At 42.7% G+C, this 17,139-nt stretch overlaps 1 protein-coding gene across 1 annotated transcript in view; it reads left to right on the top strand.

Moving 5' to 3' along the window:
- The first annotated feature begins 297 nt into the window (after positions 1-297).
- Positions 298-17,139, top strand: part of LOC103358277 (neural-cadherin) — a 183,653-nt gene continuing 166,811 nt past the window's right edge. The window contains exon 1 of the mRNA XM_008283185.1: positions 298-1,261. Within this exon, the coding sequence (XP_008281407.1) occupies positions 298-1,261 (964 nt within the window). The remainder of the gene's footprint in view (positions 1,262-17,139) is intronic.

Here is a 17,139-nt window from a genome sequence, read left to right on the forward strand (position 1 = left end):
AACTTTTTTTTTTTTTTCGTTTGTGCGTAAAAGTTCCTTTTGGTCGAATTATTAATTAACCATCGCCTCCATAGTGTCGCTGATATTTTCCTTTTTTGCGCTCTGGATGGACTTTGAGCTCTTCTTTACTCATCAGAACGGATCCAGCGCTTCAAATTAGTATCAGTTTAGGGGAATCGTTTAATAAACTTTATTTTTAAGCGTAAATTGCTCTCAAATTGGATCACTCTACGAGACAGATCCGCTCTCGTGGTTCTGTCTTCTGTCTTTTGCAAGTTAAACGGGTTGGATGGAAACATGACCAAAGCTGTAACCGGACCGGTTCTCCTGAACATCCTCCACCTGCTCCCGCTGCTGCTGCTTCATGTCTCACCGGTGTGTCTGTCCGCGCAGCCGGGGCATCCTGCGCGGTACTTCGGCAAAATAGCCGAGAACTCTCCGGTTGGGACGCCGGTGGACGGGGTGGTGATTTCGCTCGGAGCCGCCGGCTGCCACGGTGCGGACCTCAAAGCCAGCCTAAAGGGGGATTACGCGTCGGATTTTCGGCTTGTTCACTACCACGGACATCGGGACTACAGGGGTCATCTGGGTTTGATCTCCGCCAAACCTCTGGACCGGGAATTTATAGCGATGTATGAGTTGGCTGTGGAGCTGTCGCCTCGGTGTCTGAGGAGACCAGCCGCCATCCAGGTCGAAGTGTCGGACAGGAACGACAACATCCCCCGGTTCACCAGCGGGAACAAGACGGTTGAGGTAGATGAACTGACTCCTCTCGGAACCGAGCTGGCCCGCTTTGACGCGAAGGACGGTGACGCGGAGAGGAACGGACGTGTCACTTTTTACGCGTCGCCGGAGTCGTACCTGCTCCACGTGGTTCCGCAAACTGGGCAGGTGAGGCTTGTCGGATCCCTAATTGGGGTCAGCCAGGTGACTCTGCGCCTGTACGTGAAGGACGGCGGGGATGTAGCGCTGGTCGGTGACCCGGTGTTCCTGCGCATCGACGTCCGCCGGTCCAACAGAGCGCGGCGGAGACCCCGGGCTCTGTCCGAGGAGCTGACCTACACGGTAACCGTCCCAGACCACGTCAGAGTCGGTGACCTGGTGTTCACGGTGCCCGACCAGAGGTTCGATCAGAAGTGGTTCGAGGTGATATCCGAGGCGGACTCTCCGGTCCAGATTGAGCGGGACTCGGGGCGGTTGTACCTGGCGCGCAGTCTGCGGGAGCCCGCCGAGGTGGTGGTGAAGATCCAGAACCTCCGAGGTAAGAACGCTTTTTTTCTCTCTCTCTCTTCCTTTTCGTGCGTAAAAGCGCAAAGAAACCAGGTTCACCTGCACGGTGTGGTTCTGGGTTGGAAGTGTGGTGCCGCTGATGCATCGTGTGCACACTAAGTTGGATTTACTGACGAAGCTTGAAAATGAAGTGTTTTGGGCGACTGTGTAGGATCAAGCCTTTAATCACTTTAACAGCGACCTGATGGAGTCTAACTCAGATTAAGGATGGTCATGAAAGTGTTTTGGTTTTGGGCTCGGACTAAACCAGGTGGAATCAGTGTGGTGCTCAACTTTTTTTTATATTGTCTCAGGTATCCCAAAGTGTTCACAGGACTCAAAGGTCAGCAGTGTGAGGTCAGAGCATTGATGTGGCCACAACATGTGGACAGAGTGGTGTGGAAATCAGCTTATTGTCTGTGGTGTGTTTCATAGTCTTTCTAACAGCTGCAGCAGTGATTCCTGTCCACGTTTATTCCTCCAAGGACTGAGTGGTGTTCATTCATTGAGCTCTGTGCTTGTGTGTGTGTGTGTGTGTGTGTGTGTGTGTGTGTGTGTGTTAGTGTCAGTGTGTTGGCTTTTTTCCAGCAGAGTTTGAATCGACCTCAACCGTCACCGGCTACTTTCCACTCTTTCATTCATTCCTTACGACACTCGACACAACACTGCCAAGTGTGTGTGTGAGAGTGTATGACTGTGTTTGTGAGGCAGACAGACACACACACACACACACACACACACACACACAGACAGACAGACTGACAGACCGTGTGTGTTGCCAGCAGCTTGTTAAAGGACAAACAGAATTGACAGTGTTTCAGCAGTATGAGGTGAGACAGAGTAAACACATCTTAACACACAGATTGTACTTTCAAAAGTCAGTTAACTCACACACACATGGTCATCCTCTACAGGACTGATGCTTGAGCAACAGGCCTGGATGTGACCTTGACTGAAGCTGATTACTCAGACGGTTAAAAGCATTTGACAAAAGTGCCGAATTCGGTTCGCTCTGCTGGCTTGGCTTTTGCAAAACTGCAATTTCCCATCTGGATTAATAGAGGTCACTCAACCTAAAGGACAACATAGGTATGTGCCACTGCCTGATATGCCACCTTTGTGTTGAAGGCTGGGTTGAGGTTAAAGCAACTATTTGGCTTTGGATTTATTCATTTTTTTAATTCTGTCTGAAGCGATACCACACTCACATGGCCATGTAGTGTGCACAGCTGTTTGCTGTAATCATTCAGTGTCGTGGTTTAGGAAAACCGGCTTGGTCAAGCTTAAAAGACATCAGACTCATCTGGAGTGAGCCATGCCTGGAAGACACAAATCAGGGCAAAAAACTGTCTCAGTCCTTTAATTGGATCTTCCCAATTATCTGCACTCATCACCACTTTCTGATGTGCTCATCAGTTGCTCACATCTGCTTTCCAAAATTAAACTATCTGCACTCGAACGCTGTCAGACAAATTTTTAACTCTCAGTTTAACACGATGACGTGAGGCCGAAATCCAATGAACTGTTTCTCTAATGTCACAGAAAGTTTTGTAATTTAAAAAAAGGCTGCTGAAGAGTGTGTTCTGAGGCAATAACACAGTCAAATACCCACAGATCAGGGGGTTATTTATTTAAAGGATCAGCTCAACAAACTACAAGAAGAACAAAAAACATCCTTATTTACCTTTTGTGCACTTACTATTAAAACAAAATAATTTAGAAAGTAGTATGCAGGTGGAGAGAAAAATCTCAAAGGCAGATAAATAACAACCTGGATACCAAAGGAAAGAGTTTTTGTTGGATGAGATTTGGCTGAATCACCTAATCACAGCTTTCAAAATACTCATCTGTCAATCATAAATAGTTAAACCTCTTCCCCCCCGGTGCCGCGGAGTGATTTAAACAAACTCTTAGAAATATCTGAAAGCAGTATTTTACCAGTCTGATATGTGTTGGTGTCCTGCAGCTCAGATCTGTTTGACAGGATGAAACGACGTCCAGATGCCGTCGTGATCACCTCCCCCCCCCTCACACACACAAAGTAAATGTTTAGCCAACAGCCTAAACTCCTCACATCTGGATGCTGCTGCTCTGTGTTTCTGGTCAGATCTGGCTAATCAGTCGATCCAAACTGCATCTCAGCTGTTTATTTGTAGAAATTAGTCGTGTTTGCTCACCTGGAGCTCTCCCAGGTTCCAACACGTGGGCCGAAACAGACCCAGAGCCTCGGACAGGAAGCGTTGTTTGTGTTAAAGCAGGGCTGCGGAGCTCCAGGTCGGCTCTGGTTTAGCGGCTGCGGAGGAAGAGTGTGTGATTTGGCCGACACGGCGCTGAGCGTGCTGTAAACTGGCCGGCTGATTGAGGCGGCCTGCCTTTCGTCGGTTGTGATCTTGATCTGTGGGAACGAGGTCTGAGCTGCAGCCGTCGCCTGATGGAGGCAACACGTCGGCCTTTGATTGGTCAGCTGGCTCAGCAGATGCTCTCTGTGTGGTTTAAACTGTCTGCAGTCTGAGGTCCGACACTAATCTCAATCACATTAAATCCCATAACAGGGTTTAAAAAAAAATGTGATTACAATTTATCAGCCGGTGTTAACAGAAAGGATTTCTGCTACAAAATCCTTTGCAGCTAGTCAATAAAGAGGCTTCTGATCAGGATGCAGCTCAAAAAATAAGCTCGGTTTATTGTCCAAATCATGAATATTAACACGTTTGGCATTTGTAAATTGACACCATTGCGATCTTTTGGTGAATCAGCTCTCTCCTGCGCTGCCAGCATCCTCCAGGCCCTCGTATTCCCACACACTCCTCACCTCCTGTATATAATAAATCGTACACACACGACCCTCACGGCGCTCACAGACATCTACATCATCTCTGCGCACACACACAGGTCCGTCTCTGGCAGGTCGTCCGTCACTGCAGATGGCAGCGACTCGACTCAGTCTGTTTTATCCTTGACTTTAAATAAATGCAGAAGGAACTCGTGTTTTTTTTTGGTTTGTCCTCTCGTGTGGAGGCCGTGACTTTAGCGACTGCACTAATTATCTCTGAAAAACAATGTGAACTCTGTGTGTGTGCTTGAATTGACTGATTTGGAGGATAAGCACCGTTAGAAACACTGAAAACGGAAGGACGGGAAGAGACAGAGATGGAAATAAATGGTAGAGAACATCAGATATCTGAGTACAGAAATGGTTTGCCTGACATCAGGGACTGTTTGGGGACACAAAAGCAGCCCTGAGCTTGAACCAGGGTAGTCTGAGTGTTCCAATTTTACCTAAAAGCACTAAACAAGCTGAGGTAGTCGTATCAAAAATGCACTATAATATACCATATATTGTAAAGATGTTAATAGAATGCTACGCCTCCAATATTTAGATATAAAGAGTTCCTTTGCTAAAACAGATAACTCCTTCAGAAACCTCACGCTTCCATCGTCTACCTGAGAAAATATCAAACTTCAGTTATCTCTATTTTTGTCATTTCTACTGAGTCAAATCCACACAACTTCAGTTATATTGATATCGTCTCAAACAAACAACAACAAAATAAGTTTTCTTAAATCTACAAAAACTTAGTTTTTGCAAATAAGCTCTTCATATATTGCAGTTATTTGTAGCACTCTTGTATTGGTTCATTCTAAGTCTTGCCTTTGAGAGCATTGATGGTATTTTATCAGTTCTTCAGAAGCCATTAAAGGTCTTTGCCATTACCTGCTCATTTCCTTTGACCTCTCCTTCTGCAAGTTTCAAAATCCACGATGCTACAGGAAACAACCACAGACTGTATAAAAGATGGACGTAGCTACCGTGACGTCACCCGTTGGTTTCTGCACTGAGAAAATGAAGCCAGGGTTTTGCTACTTCCTGGTTGACATCTTGGATTTTTGGTGACGCAAAAATCGTCGGAGGGGGGCGGAGCCATAGGAGCAGCGATTGGTCAGATGGATTGAGAGGCGGGCCCTCTCTGCCCCGCCCACATTTACCGCCTTCTGCTCGCTTCGTCTGTATCGTCGCTGCCGACTGTCAATCAAGCCAGCCACGCCCCTTGCACCGCAAAATGTTGACGATTTTTTAAAAATTCAGTGCTGATTTATTTTCAGATTGGCCACCTGATCTCTGGATTTGACCATGAAAACTAATAAGACAAAAATCCTGAGCTGTAGGAATGCGGTATTTTGTGATCTGTGATCACTTCTTTTCCAGTTCCAGTCTATGGGAGCCAGGGCTTTTTGGAGCCGGCAGCTAGCGGACGTAGGTTTTTGACACTTCCGGGTTGGCTTCATTTTTCAGGGCTGGTTGCTACGTCCATCTTTTATACAGTCTATGGAAACAACAACCCCAACGCTGCATCCCTAACTTAGCTTCACTTGTGATGGGTGGTTAGAAGAAATACAAACGAGCCAAGTGAAGGTAACATCAGTAAAAAAGTGAACTCAGACCTAGATGCTGATTAGTGTTTGGATTGAATGTCCACGTTATCAGTGTACCAGAGATAAAATTCCCACAGAGGACCGTGATGTCAAACCTCACACGGCCTCATGTGGTTAATGAAGGCCACGGTCCTTGTTCAGCTTTAAAACACGAAGCAAAGAAAATCTTTTTCAGCAATCAAGCAGAAATACAAAGCTGATTTGCAGAAAGGACTCTGTACATTTTAAGTGGATTTAATAGCCAAGCCAAGTCGGTGAGGAGCTGCGTGTGCTCTATTTCCTTTTCTCAACCCTTTTCATGTATTTCTTTTTGAGTTTTGAGTCCTGTTAGCTGTTACAGTTCTGCTAAATACTTATTTGCCAGCCTTTAACATCTCCAAACCCGTCTTCTTGCTCGTTGTAGACCAACGTATGACACATGTAGGTGAGCAGGCAGATTGAACAGCTGTGATTAATTGCTGCTAATCCCATTTGTGTGATTTGCATTTCGTTCTGCAAATTTGTTTGGGGGGTAAAAAACAACAACGTACCACTTTGGTTGTCGGTGTCTTTGTCAACAAGAACAAAAGCGAGTCCTTTCTGGTGAAACAAGTCGAGTCGAATCAATTTCAAGAGTCTCCCGGTTGAACTTCTACCCGATCAATATTTTAAGATTATCAACTTAACAGCTGCGTGTGTCAGACAGAATCAACAGCTGGGTTGCAGTTACAGGTTGTCAACACGCGGTGCTACACAACTCTACAACTCTACAACGCTGCTGCTGCTTCTTCAACCAGCAAAAAAGATCTGCTTTGAATCTGTGAGTTTTTAAAATAAATCAAACCAGGCGGTGGGTCTCAGCCTCAGTCATCTTTACTGGCACCACCTATTAAATAATCTGAGCTGATGAGCTGTTCTGTTTTAACTTCATATAAAAGTGAATGTTAGAACCTTTTCATACAGCTGTGCTCTCAGTGTTCAATCAGATCTGGTCACGTCGGGTCAAGGTGAACAAGTCGACCACAACTTTTCTGCTATTTAACGATTTACCCGTGACTTTTGGCCGTTTGTTTTTAACCACTTATCTGTCACCTTCTGCTATTTCAACTATTCATTCATTGCCTCTCGCTGACGACTGCAATCATTTGTCCATTACTTTTTTTTTTTACTAGTTTTCATGAATTCCAAATTGCTCCTCTATAGAGAGTCAATGCGTGAATATTTTTCCTAAATGTAGTTTCTCCTTCTTTTTTTTTTTTTTAAATGAGCTGAGCTGCCCTTCAATCTTCTGTGTATTTTTTTTTTTTTTTTTTTAAATGAGCTGAGCTGCCCTTCAATCTTCTGTGTACTTGTTGGGAGCTGCTGCAATAAGGGATTTGAATGGATTTAGGTTCAATGAGTAAATTGGTGCTGGATTCAGATGCCTCCCGGACGAGCGGAGCGTACAAACGCCGCACGTGTGAAACAGATAAAATGTGAAAACGAACTCAAACTGGTGACCGTGACTCAGTGGAACTTCACAGAGCTTCTATTTTTTAACCGTCTCATTAGCCGTAATAAATGTGTTTATTTGCATATTTAAATGAGAAAATCGTTCCTGTTGGCTGCAATTAATGCAGCTGCCTGCACACCGACGGGCCTGTTCCCTCATTAAACTGCAGCTCCACTGTTGTTAACTGTTATTAATTGTTTTAGCCAAAGTGTGTTTTGTGGAATACACACAGACACACACACACACACACATACACACACATAAATACACATTATTACACAAACATGGTTCTGGTCTGTCAGGCTTTCCTACAGATTTTCTGTGCTTGGCAGCCCTGAGGTGACAAACACACACAGTTTTTTTTTCTTTTTTTTTCTCCCCCTCCTGTTTATTCTATTGTCTTTATTTCTGGATTTAGCCCGAGGCCTGAAGCAACCTGCCACAGCGCCACATGTTTGTGTGTTTGTGTGTGTGTGTGTGTGTGTGAGAGACACCAAACACCATAGGACTGTGTGTCCTCGAGGCTGCCGAGCTTCACAGCGATTGTGTGTTTGTCAGTGTCACATACATTGATCACACTAGTCTCGATACGTGCGTTTATTTGTTGGTATTTGACTGCGTGTTCGTGTGTGTGTTTGTGTGTTCGTGTGTATGTGTGTGTGTAGAAATCGCCGCAGGACAAATTATTGTGACCACACACTGAAGCTCCCTAGAATGACCTTTTTAAAAGGCAACAAAGCAACAACACACACATACATAATGGACCATATTCATCAAATTTATCAGTTTTAACCGTTTTGAATGCACAAATACTGAAGCTTTGTACATGTTAACATTTCAAAATACATCATTCTCTCCAATATCTTGCTTTGAGCTCAAGTTTTACCTCGTTTTGTTCGTGTTAGCTATCATGCTCGTGTCAATTTTCGTGCAAATTGGTACAAATTGTTTTCCTGTTGTTCAGAACTAATATAAATTATGCCCAGAAAGCATGCTTCAGTTGCTAATATGCTAACACTTGTTAGCTAGAAAGCTAACGTTGTCTAGCTGATGCATAAGTTTTGTCGGTATAACGAGGGCACTGTTTAACTCGCCAAGATTTTAGAAGCATCAAACTCAGCAGTGATCCAGGATGTGTTTAGCTTAGCTTAGCATAAAGACATGAGGCAAAATTTCTCTCTTAAAATGTAAAAATAACACAGAAATTGAAATAATCCAATTTTAAGCTCTCATGATCTCAACATTTTGACCGTATTATGCTAACATTAGCTGTCATGCTAATGTCAGTATTAGTGCACTTTATATACAAATTTTGCTCTGAATGTTTACATTTTTTTGTAAATGATTCCTCAATAACCAAATACCAGATTTTTATTTTTTTTCCCAGAATTTGCTATTGAGAAAGCATTTGTTAGCTTTAGGGCTAATGCTTGCTAGCTGACATAGCACGGTACTAAGTGGGCGTTCAGGAAACTCTGAAATTTGAGCCATCTTTGAGTTTGAGTCAGATGAGATGAGTTCGCAGTGAGATCCCAAATGTTTTTAGCATAGCTTAGCTAGCTTAGCATAAATACTAGTTGGGGACAACTAAAAAATGGATGTAAACCAATGTCAAAGTAACAGGTTGGGTTTTGTCAGGCAACAAGCGCCAACATTATTATAATATATGTATATCCATTGAAGTAAGCATCAAATAAATGTAGGCAATGTAGTTAAAAGGGAAATATTTCCCTCTGTGTTGTGTTATCGTATAAGTAACAGAACAAGTATCTCATTTATGGTTACTTTTCATCACTGGAATTGTAGTAATGCTGCTAAAACCACAACATCTTCGTTTCATGTTTCTGTGCCAGCTGTTAAATGACAACAATACGATGCATCACTCGTGCTTTTCAGGATATAAGATGCTTTTATGTGTTTTAGGGCGATGAGAATAACTAAATCATCACAACGTTGTGTCCGTAATAAAAGCGGCATCCTCTTGGGGACGCTAGAGGGACAATAGACTGACTTTTTTTTTCTCCCCTTCCTCTCTGTCTGTCCTCATTCTCCTTTTATTGCTTTCCATCATTCTTCCTCTCCATTGTTTCTGTTTCTCCCTGTTGTCCTAATAGCTTATTGACAGCCAATCAGCCGTATCCTCAGGCAAGACTGTCCACCAATCACCAAGTAGGACAAGGTCATTCCATCCAGACTGTCGCACTGTAAACACACTCCCAATGCAACAACATGTAACGCATGATATGACACGCGCATACTGTATACAGTGTTTGAATATTTAATGTGCATTTAGACCAGTCCTTGTAAAGCTTGCTGACATTTAAATAATTATATTGCAGTGTAATGCATGCCCCAGTTCTGCATGAAAATACATATATAAATACATATAGAATGACTGAGGCACAGCTGAAAATATTAAAAATACATGTATTGCAAACCAGCCTGTCTTTTAATGTAGACGTCAGCTAGCTTGGCTCTGCATTTAGTATAAATAAATATGAACCAAAAAGTGTAAAGCTCACTGATTAGCATGCTGCATATTATTGGTTTCGTCTTTGTTTAATTTGTGGTTTTACTGGGAAATTCATGCTGGCTTCCCCACTTTCCCAGCAAACTAAATCCTGACTTGATAATGTCGCACTCTCTCAGAAAAAAATATGTTTTCCAAGACTTACATTAACTGTAATTTTAAGTCAGTGCAGCAGCGTCCATGAATGTCATTTTATTATCATCACATAATGGATTTTTTTTTAGATTGCGGTTTACGATAGTGAGGTGAAGCTCCTGTAATTAAATCTAAGCTTTCTGTTGGTATGTTAACTTTAAGTAAATCATATTAGTGAAGCTACGGATACATATAAGTTATGCTCAAAGAATTTTCCGGTGCTGCGTTTGTGCAAAACCAACTCCACACCGGGCCGTTCAACTCAAGGAATCAAGTCAAAAAACCCACAGAGGAGGAGAGGAACGATGGATACTAGTTTAATTTCCATACCAGCTTCCTCCCTGTTTTGAACACATTATTTGTTGCTGGCACTTTCACACTTTTTAGTACTTTGGAAAAGCTCAGGTTGAAAGCTGTTTTCTGGAGAGAAAAGTTCAATTTTACTCTGGAAAGACGGTCAATAAAGAGAAAGCAGAGGTGTCGCTATAGCTCACCTGGTTGAGCTGGCGATCCATGTACAACGCTACAGTCCCGATGTGGAGGTTGTGAGTTCAAATCCCGCTCACGGCCCTTTCCCACACGTTCTTCTCCCACACTTATAAAGGCCAAAAAAAAAAAAAACTTTTAAAAAATAAGAAAGAGAAAACAAAGTGTTTTACCTTGTATGGACATTAGATCAATGAGACTAACAGAAAATAAGGTGTCAGTTATTCTTTTAACCTCTTAGACCTGGCCTCCACATGCATGGACATCACATTTTGGGTTATATTACCACAGTAATTAATTTTTATTTTTTGTTTTTTATTGATTTTTATATATACAAAATTATTAAAATATACATTTTATTTTTTTAATTTATTTTTAAAGAGGATTGAAGGCTTCAAGGCCTTTATTGGTCACAACCACAGTTATACATGGTGTTATATATATAAAACGTACAGTGAAATGCTTTGTGTGAATGTTCCACACCGGAACACAACTAAGATGAATAAAAATAAAGAACAAAACACACACAAGAGCTCGGGTCTTAAGAGGTTAAAGCAAAATTCCCAAATATTTGCTTGTTCCAGTTTCTCAAAATTGAAGATTTGATGCCGTAGTAAATGGTCTGCACTTATCTAGTGCTTTTATCCAAAGCGCTTTACAGTGTGTTTCTCATTCACCCATTCACACACCAGTGGTGACAGAGCTGCCATGCAAGGTGCTGCCGGCCATTGGGAGCAACTTCGGGTTCAGTGTCTTGACCGTGAACTTCCAACCTTGTGATTGGAGGACAACCTGCTTCTACCACCTGAGCCACAGCCGCCGTCGTCTGCCATGACACTAAACTTAACATCAAACTAAACTGACTTAACTCGGGCATCATGACAGGCATGTTGCACTGTTTTCTGACATTTTACAGACCAAGCAAATTATAAAGTAATCGCAAAAATAATCAGCAGGTTAATCAATAATTAATAGAATTGTGAATGACGTCGTCTAAACATTAAGGTACCATATAAAGCAACCTGGAGGAGCCTCACACATCCGTCCTCTAGTGCTCGGCACACATAAACCTCCAACCTTCCATGTTGATGAAGGTTTTTCTCACCCACACGGGGAGATTTAATCCAACGTATCATGGAACCACTTGCACTAACACGGAGCCAGGCATCAGATCTTGAGAAGCCTTCATCTGGGTTAATTAATGACATACATCAGAGGACACACACACACATACAGGCTGCAGGCTTGATCACCACTTTGCTCTACTCAGGGTATCACAGGAGATTTTGTGTGTGTGTGTATGTAAGCGTGCATGGCATACTCTCGACCACACACACTTTTTTTTTTTTTCCATCCCTCTCTCTAGTTTCCGTCCTCTCGCCTAGTTCCACTCGGCGGCTCATTTTCAGACCTTTAACCTCTCCACCTCTGACCCTGATTGCACAACCTCATCTGGGTCACTGTTTTGAAGCAGGAGGCAGTCTGGCAGAAATAAAATTAACTTTCTGTTTTTGCGCTGCATGGTGCGAGGCGGGTCGTTTTGTCATTGAAAGCTATGAAACAAAATGTTCCCACTGGACAGAACGACATAAAGAAGTCCTGTTGACTTGTTGCATTTAATAAAAAGCATCTTGCATCACTTGAATTTTCTGCACAACCCAACGAGATGATTCCTACCATGAGTTGGGATGTACTCCATGATCATTTTGCTGGTGCTGCAGCGGGGCCCGGGGGAACTTTCGGTAAAGCTTTCGGCGTAAACACAACTTTTGATGTGCCGTAAGCGAATAAATAAGGCCGATAGCTTGATATTTTTAACCGCCGGCCGTCAGATGTTTCTCCTCATAAGAAAATACGACTTTAACGCTCAGCTGTAATGACAGGACTGGTTCAGACGGAGCTTCAGTGTGTGAACACGGATTATATAACACAAGCGAACAGAGACGTCTTTTCTCTCCGGTTTAGTCGAGCTGTTCTTCTCGCTGTCCTGCACCGACACACACTGATAATACAAACTGACTTCCTCCTCCCCTCCGTCTCCTTCTCCCTCTCTCTCTCTCTCCTTCTATCTCTATCTGCTGAGGGATGAATGGAGGAAGCCAGAAGAATAATCTGCAGTCGGACTTCTCCTCCGGTAGCTGAACACCAAAAAATCCTCATCTGCATCCTGTCAACTTGCAAACAGAAGCACACAAACACAAACACTGACCTCAGCTGTGTGTCTGTGTTGCCAACACGTATGTGAGAGATGCTGCACATCTGTTTTCTGCATGTTAAGCCCCCCTCCTCCAATGCAAACTCACACACATACGCCTCCGGGGCTGTTGCGCATCATCGTGTCTGTTGGTGTGTGTTGACGTGTCCTCGCTAATTGTCTCCCATCACACTCTGCTGCTGTTCTCTTACAGCTGAGGAGCGATGAATAAAGGGGCGGATGCATGAATGAAGGCATGGATGGAGTTGTTAGCGCTGCTGCAGATTCAGTCGGGGGAGGCAACGTATGGATTTAAGGATCGGTCGATTTACAATCAGGCTAAATAATTTTACAGTTCGACACGACGGTGGTCGACGCTCTGCCTGAACGATCAACGAACGGTTGGATTTCTGGCAGGTCACAAATTTTTGCTTTGCTCGCTGCAGTTTGTGCAGTTCAGTGATCTGATTTTCCACGTGGCTGCCGTCGAGAGATCTGTTATGAACTGTGGGGTTATTTAACTTTACACGCAGTAGAACGGTACATGTGGTGGTTGGTTAAAGCTGTAATGAAGCTGAGCTTAATTAGGAAACTGCATTGTCTCGAGCTGCGCAAAGTCGAGCTGCTTTTCTCAGTTTGTTATCGTTGTAGTTGTCCGGATAAAACAGGCTTAAGGTTTGGTTTTTGTTCATTTAATGCAGAGATTCGTGGCTGTGAGATGGGATGTCTGGCAAAAACATGGTGTGGAGTAAATGAAATGTTTGAAATGAATCTTGACTCTCAACTCTCCTTGACACCTTACCTAAATTGTAAATCTGTCTGAGGGTCACGCAGTTTTGTTTTATTCTTCTCACTTCTGAAGAGTCGGTGTAAGCCACCATAAACACAACCAGAGCTGCACAGAAAAAGATAATAAAAGATGAATAAATAAATGATTGAAAAGTAAAACTGAGAAGTAAGAACAGAGCAACAGAGTTTTGTGGTTTGTCTTTTGTAAACTTGAATCTAAACTTAATATTATTGATATGTGGGATCCCAAACAGCTGCAATTGCACCCTTCTTTCCTTTTAGTAGAATTTACTTTGGTATTTTTGTATTATGTCGGTCAAAGAATCAACATTTCCTTGACCGGATGTATCTTAAAACAGCTGGGGTTCATTACAAATGCAATTAAAAAGACACTAAAGCAGACTAAGTATTTCTAGTTTATTTGACAGGGGCAGATGTATCCACAGATCAACTAAATCAGCCAATGGTCTGCACTTATATAGCACTATCATCCAAAGCACTTTTCAATGTGTTTCTCATTCATTCATACACTAATGGTGACAGAGCTGCCATGCAAGGTGCTGCCTGCCATTGGGGGCAACTTCAAGTTCAGTGTCTTGCCCAAGGACACTTCAGCTGTGGAGGGACGGGGATCAAACCTTGTGATTGGAGGACAACCTGCTCTACCACCTCCACCAAAGCTGGGGAACATTTGTCTGGATAAGAGGGGGAAGAAGAGGGGGGAAGGAAAAAAAACATCAGAGGCGCGTGTTTGAATCCTGCTCAAAGCCATATGGCAAATTACAAGTTCTCTCAATAACTTATAACTCATATATGAGTTGGTATACCTTACTCATGCTTGTAACCACAACAAAACAATGTAGAACTCTAATGACAAATGTAGGTTCTGTCTTTGCTGTAATGTACCTAAAGTCATCCAGCTGCCCTAATGGCTGTCCAGTTGGTACTAAATATCCAAGCTGGCCCTTCAGGGAGCAAAGCGCCTGTTGATGCAACGTGTGAAGAAAATTCTGATGATGCTCAGTAAATATTTTTTACCCAAGAAACTTTGAACATGAAGTAGATTTGATTCAGACGAACCCAATAAGAGACCAAAGTGCTCTATTTTTTTTTTAGAAAAAGCGCCGTTTTTAAAAGATCGAAGATGCCAAAAGTCAAAGCGCAAGTGACGAGAGAAACTTTTGAGAATAAAGATGAAGCGTTGACTTCAGCGGTTCCAAGAGCAGCGATGTGTCAGTTTTATCCAGCAGCAGTTTATGACCTTCACTGATCCCCGCAGCGTGGAGAATCACGTTAAAAACCTTCACGTCTCCAGAGTCCCGGCCTGTCCATCAATCCTCACCGTGACACTCCCCGTTCCCTCTTTGTCCTCCTCTTCCTCGTCTCCCTCGGGGCTCTCGTTCCTCTCACCCCTCGCGGTTGACCCCGGGGGAGATGGCTTCTCCGTCGGGTGAAAGGACGGGCAGAGAGATGAAGAGACGCTCTCGGCTCGCTCTTCCCCGTGCTCCGAGCCAAGGTCGCCGTGCCGATTAAAAAAAAAAAAAAAAAGTATACTCTCCGCTCTGCGGCTTATCAGCTCTGAACTCGGCTCCTCAAGGGGATCAGGGGCAGGAGACAGGAAGAAAATGGTGATCCCTGTCCTCCAAAGTCTCCCTCCTCAGCCCGCCATCATTCCCCTGGGCGACAGAGAACTTTATGTTTTGCCTGAAGCTCTTGAAAATGTACTTTATAGTCTATAGTCTGTGTGATTTATAATGTGCTTTGTATCTTTGAGAAGGACGTGCTTGTCAGTTGCTCTAATTATTGAGGATTGAAGGACTACGCCGGGGCAAACGGGAGTCTGTGCACGAAACAATACATCCGAGTTCAGACTTTTAGTTTCGAGTGGGAGCAGCGAGCGAGTGCAAGGCCGAGGGTTTTTTTTTTTTTTGAGGGAAAAAGCATTCCAATATCTGAACATGAAATCAAGAAATTATGCTCTCAAAATTGAAAGGCCCGGCTCTTGAGAAAAAGATCGGAATAAACTGCCGTAGAAAAATAACTTGATTCTCTCAAACAAACAAACAAACAGTTCCTCTGGAGGATGCAGCAGCGGTGAGCGTGCTTTAAGAAGAAGAAGAAGAAGAAGAAGAAGGGCTTTCATTATGGCTTCATCTGCACACACACACACTCTCACACACACACACACACATCTTGCTTACTTGCTGCTTATCACCTCTCGCTAAGCTGTGGGAGAGAAGATATTGGGGACATTCAACATTTTCAGTAGGCAGCTTGGTTTTCCAGCAGTAAAAGCAGGATTTTTCTGCCAGTCTAAGCAAGAATCGTAGTGAACTTCCTGTCACCCGCCTCTCCGTCCCTCTCCTCCCTCCTTCCACCCTTTACGTCTAATGTCTGAGACGTTTCTCTCCTCATTATTAAACTGATAATAGAAATGTTTAGCAGACACACTCTGGATTTACACAAGCAGGAGGTTTTATTACACGTGTACTTCAGACATTTAGCAGACACTGTTTACCTGGACGTCGCACGGGTTACTGCGTCCAACTGAACCTGCACATGCAAGCAGTTCAGGGCTTGAATTAGTGATATTAAGCAGTGAGGACAGCGTTTGCTTTGATTAACAGAGGTAAAGCATGCAATAAACAAACTTAGAAGGAGCAAAAAATGGAAATGGGGTTAAAAAAAAGACGAGCAAAGTAAAATAATTCTTGTTTTGAGGGAGTTCTGTTCATTTTGTGGAGTGAAAAAACAGTTTTGTGACATAAAAATGAAAAGTTATCATTAAAATAGAATAAAATTTGATTTGATATAACATGGGAAGCTGTAACTATGTTCTGTCTTGTTTCAGCACTTATGATTTTTATTATTATGTACGTGTGAACATGACTACAGGCTATGTACTGTGGATTAGAATCATTTTCTGTCTTTCATTAGTTTGTCTTGTTTTTATACCTCCGTTCTGCCAAAGCTGCTGAATTCTATCAAAACTGACTTTTTTTTTTCTTCCCCCCCAACATGCAGCTTAACTTTTCCCCCTCCAAAATTTTTATCCGCACAAGCTTGCACCTTCGACTTTCTATCAAAGAACCAGGTGGTCTGTGACATAATTGGACTGATGATTGAGCTGGCAGAGCTTCGTGCTGATGCAACACCTGGAAGGGCTCCAACTTTGACCCACATTTTTCTTTTGGGGAAAAATGAATGAGGGTTTTTTTTTACTGCTCGAACCAGGGTCGCTCCCACTTCACAACAACGCTAATTTGTAAATTACATATTTAACAAAAAGGAAAACTTAAAAGAAAAATGTAATTACTGGGGAACATGACTTCTAGATCTTGTTGTTCTTATTGACAAAGAGCGGCTGCAGTTCTTTCTTTCGTCTTGTTACCTCAAGGTCATCACATGTTAATCTTGTTTGGATAAAACAAAAAGTCTCAATCTTGTTATTTTTGGAAAATAAATAAAGCTTGAAAGTTTTTTGATTGTTAAAAACTTAAACCACATAGGGATAAGTATGTGCTCCAATAGGTGATAGAAAATATAAGAAACCGATTTGCGGCGTACACACAAAATCTAAAACTATTGCTATTATTGTTGCTGTGGTGTCAGTATCATAAAATGGTTTACACAGTTTGAATAGAAGCTTTGTTCTTTCATATGATGATCCACAATGATGATGTTAAAGGGTTGGGGTTAAATAAAATCAAATCAAATAAAAAAATATAAATAAATAAAGTTTATTGATACCGTCGGCACATAAAGAAGCAACACCCGCTATAGAGGCTCCTTGACTTCTGCTACTGGAAGCTCAACCGAAAATTTTAAAAC

The sequence above is a fragment of the Stegastes partitus genome, unplaced genomic scaffold (assembly GCF_000690725.1).
Source record: "Stegastes partitus isolate 25-593 unplaced genomic scaffold, Stegastes_partitus-1.0.2 Scaffold300, whole genome shotgun sequence".
NCBI classification, from domain to species: domain Eukaryota; kingdom Metazoa; phylum Chordata; class Actinopteri; family Pomacentridae; genus Stegastes; species Stegastes partitus.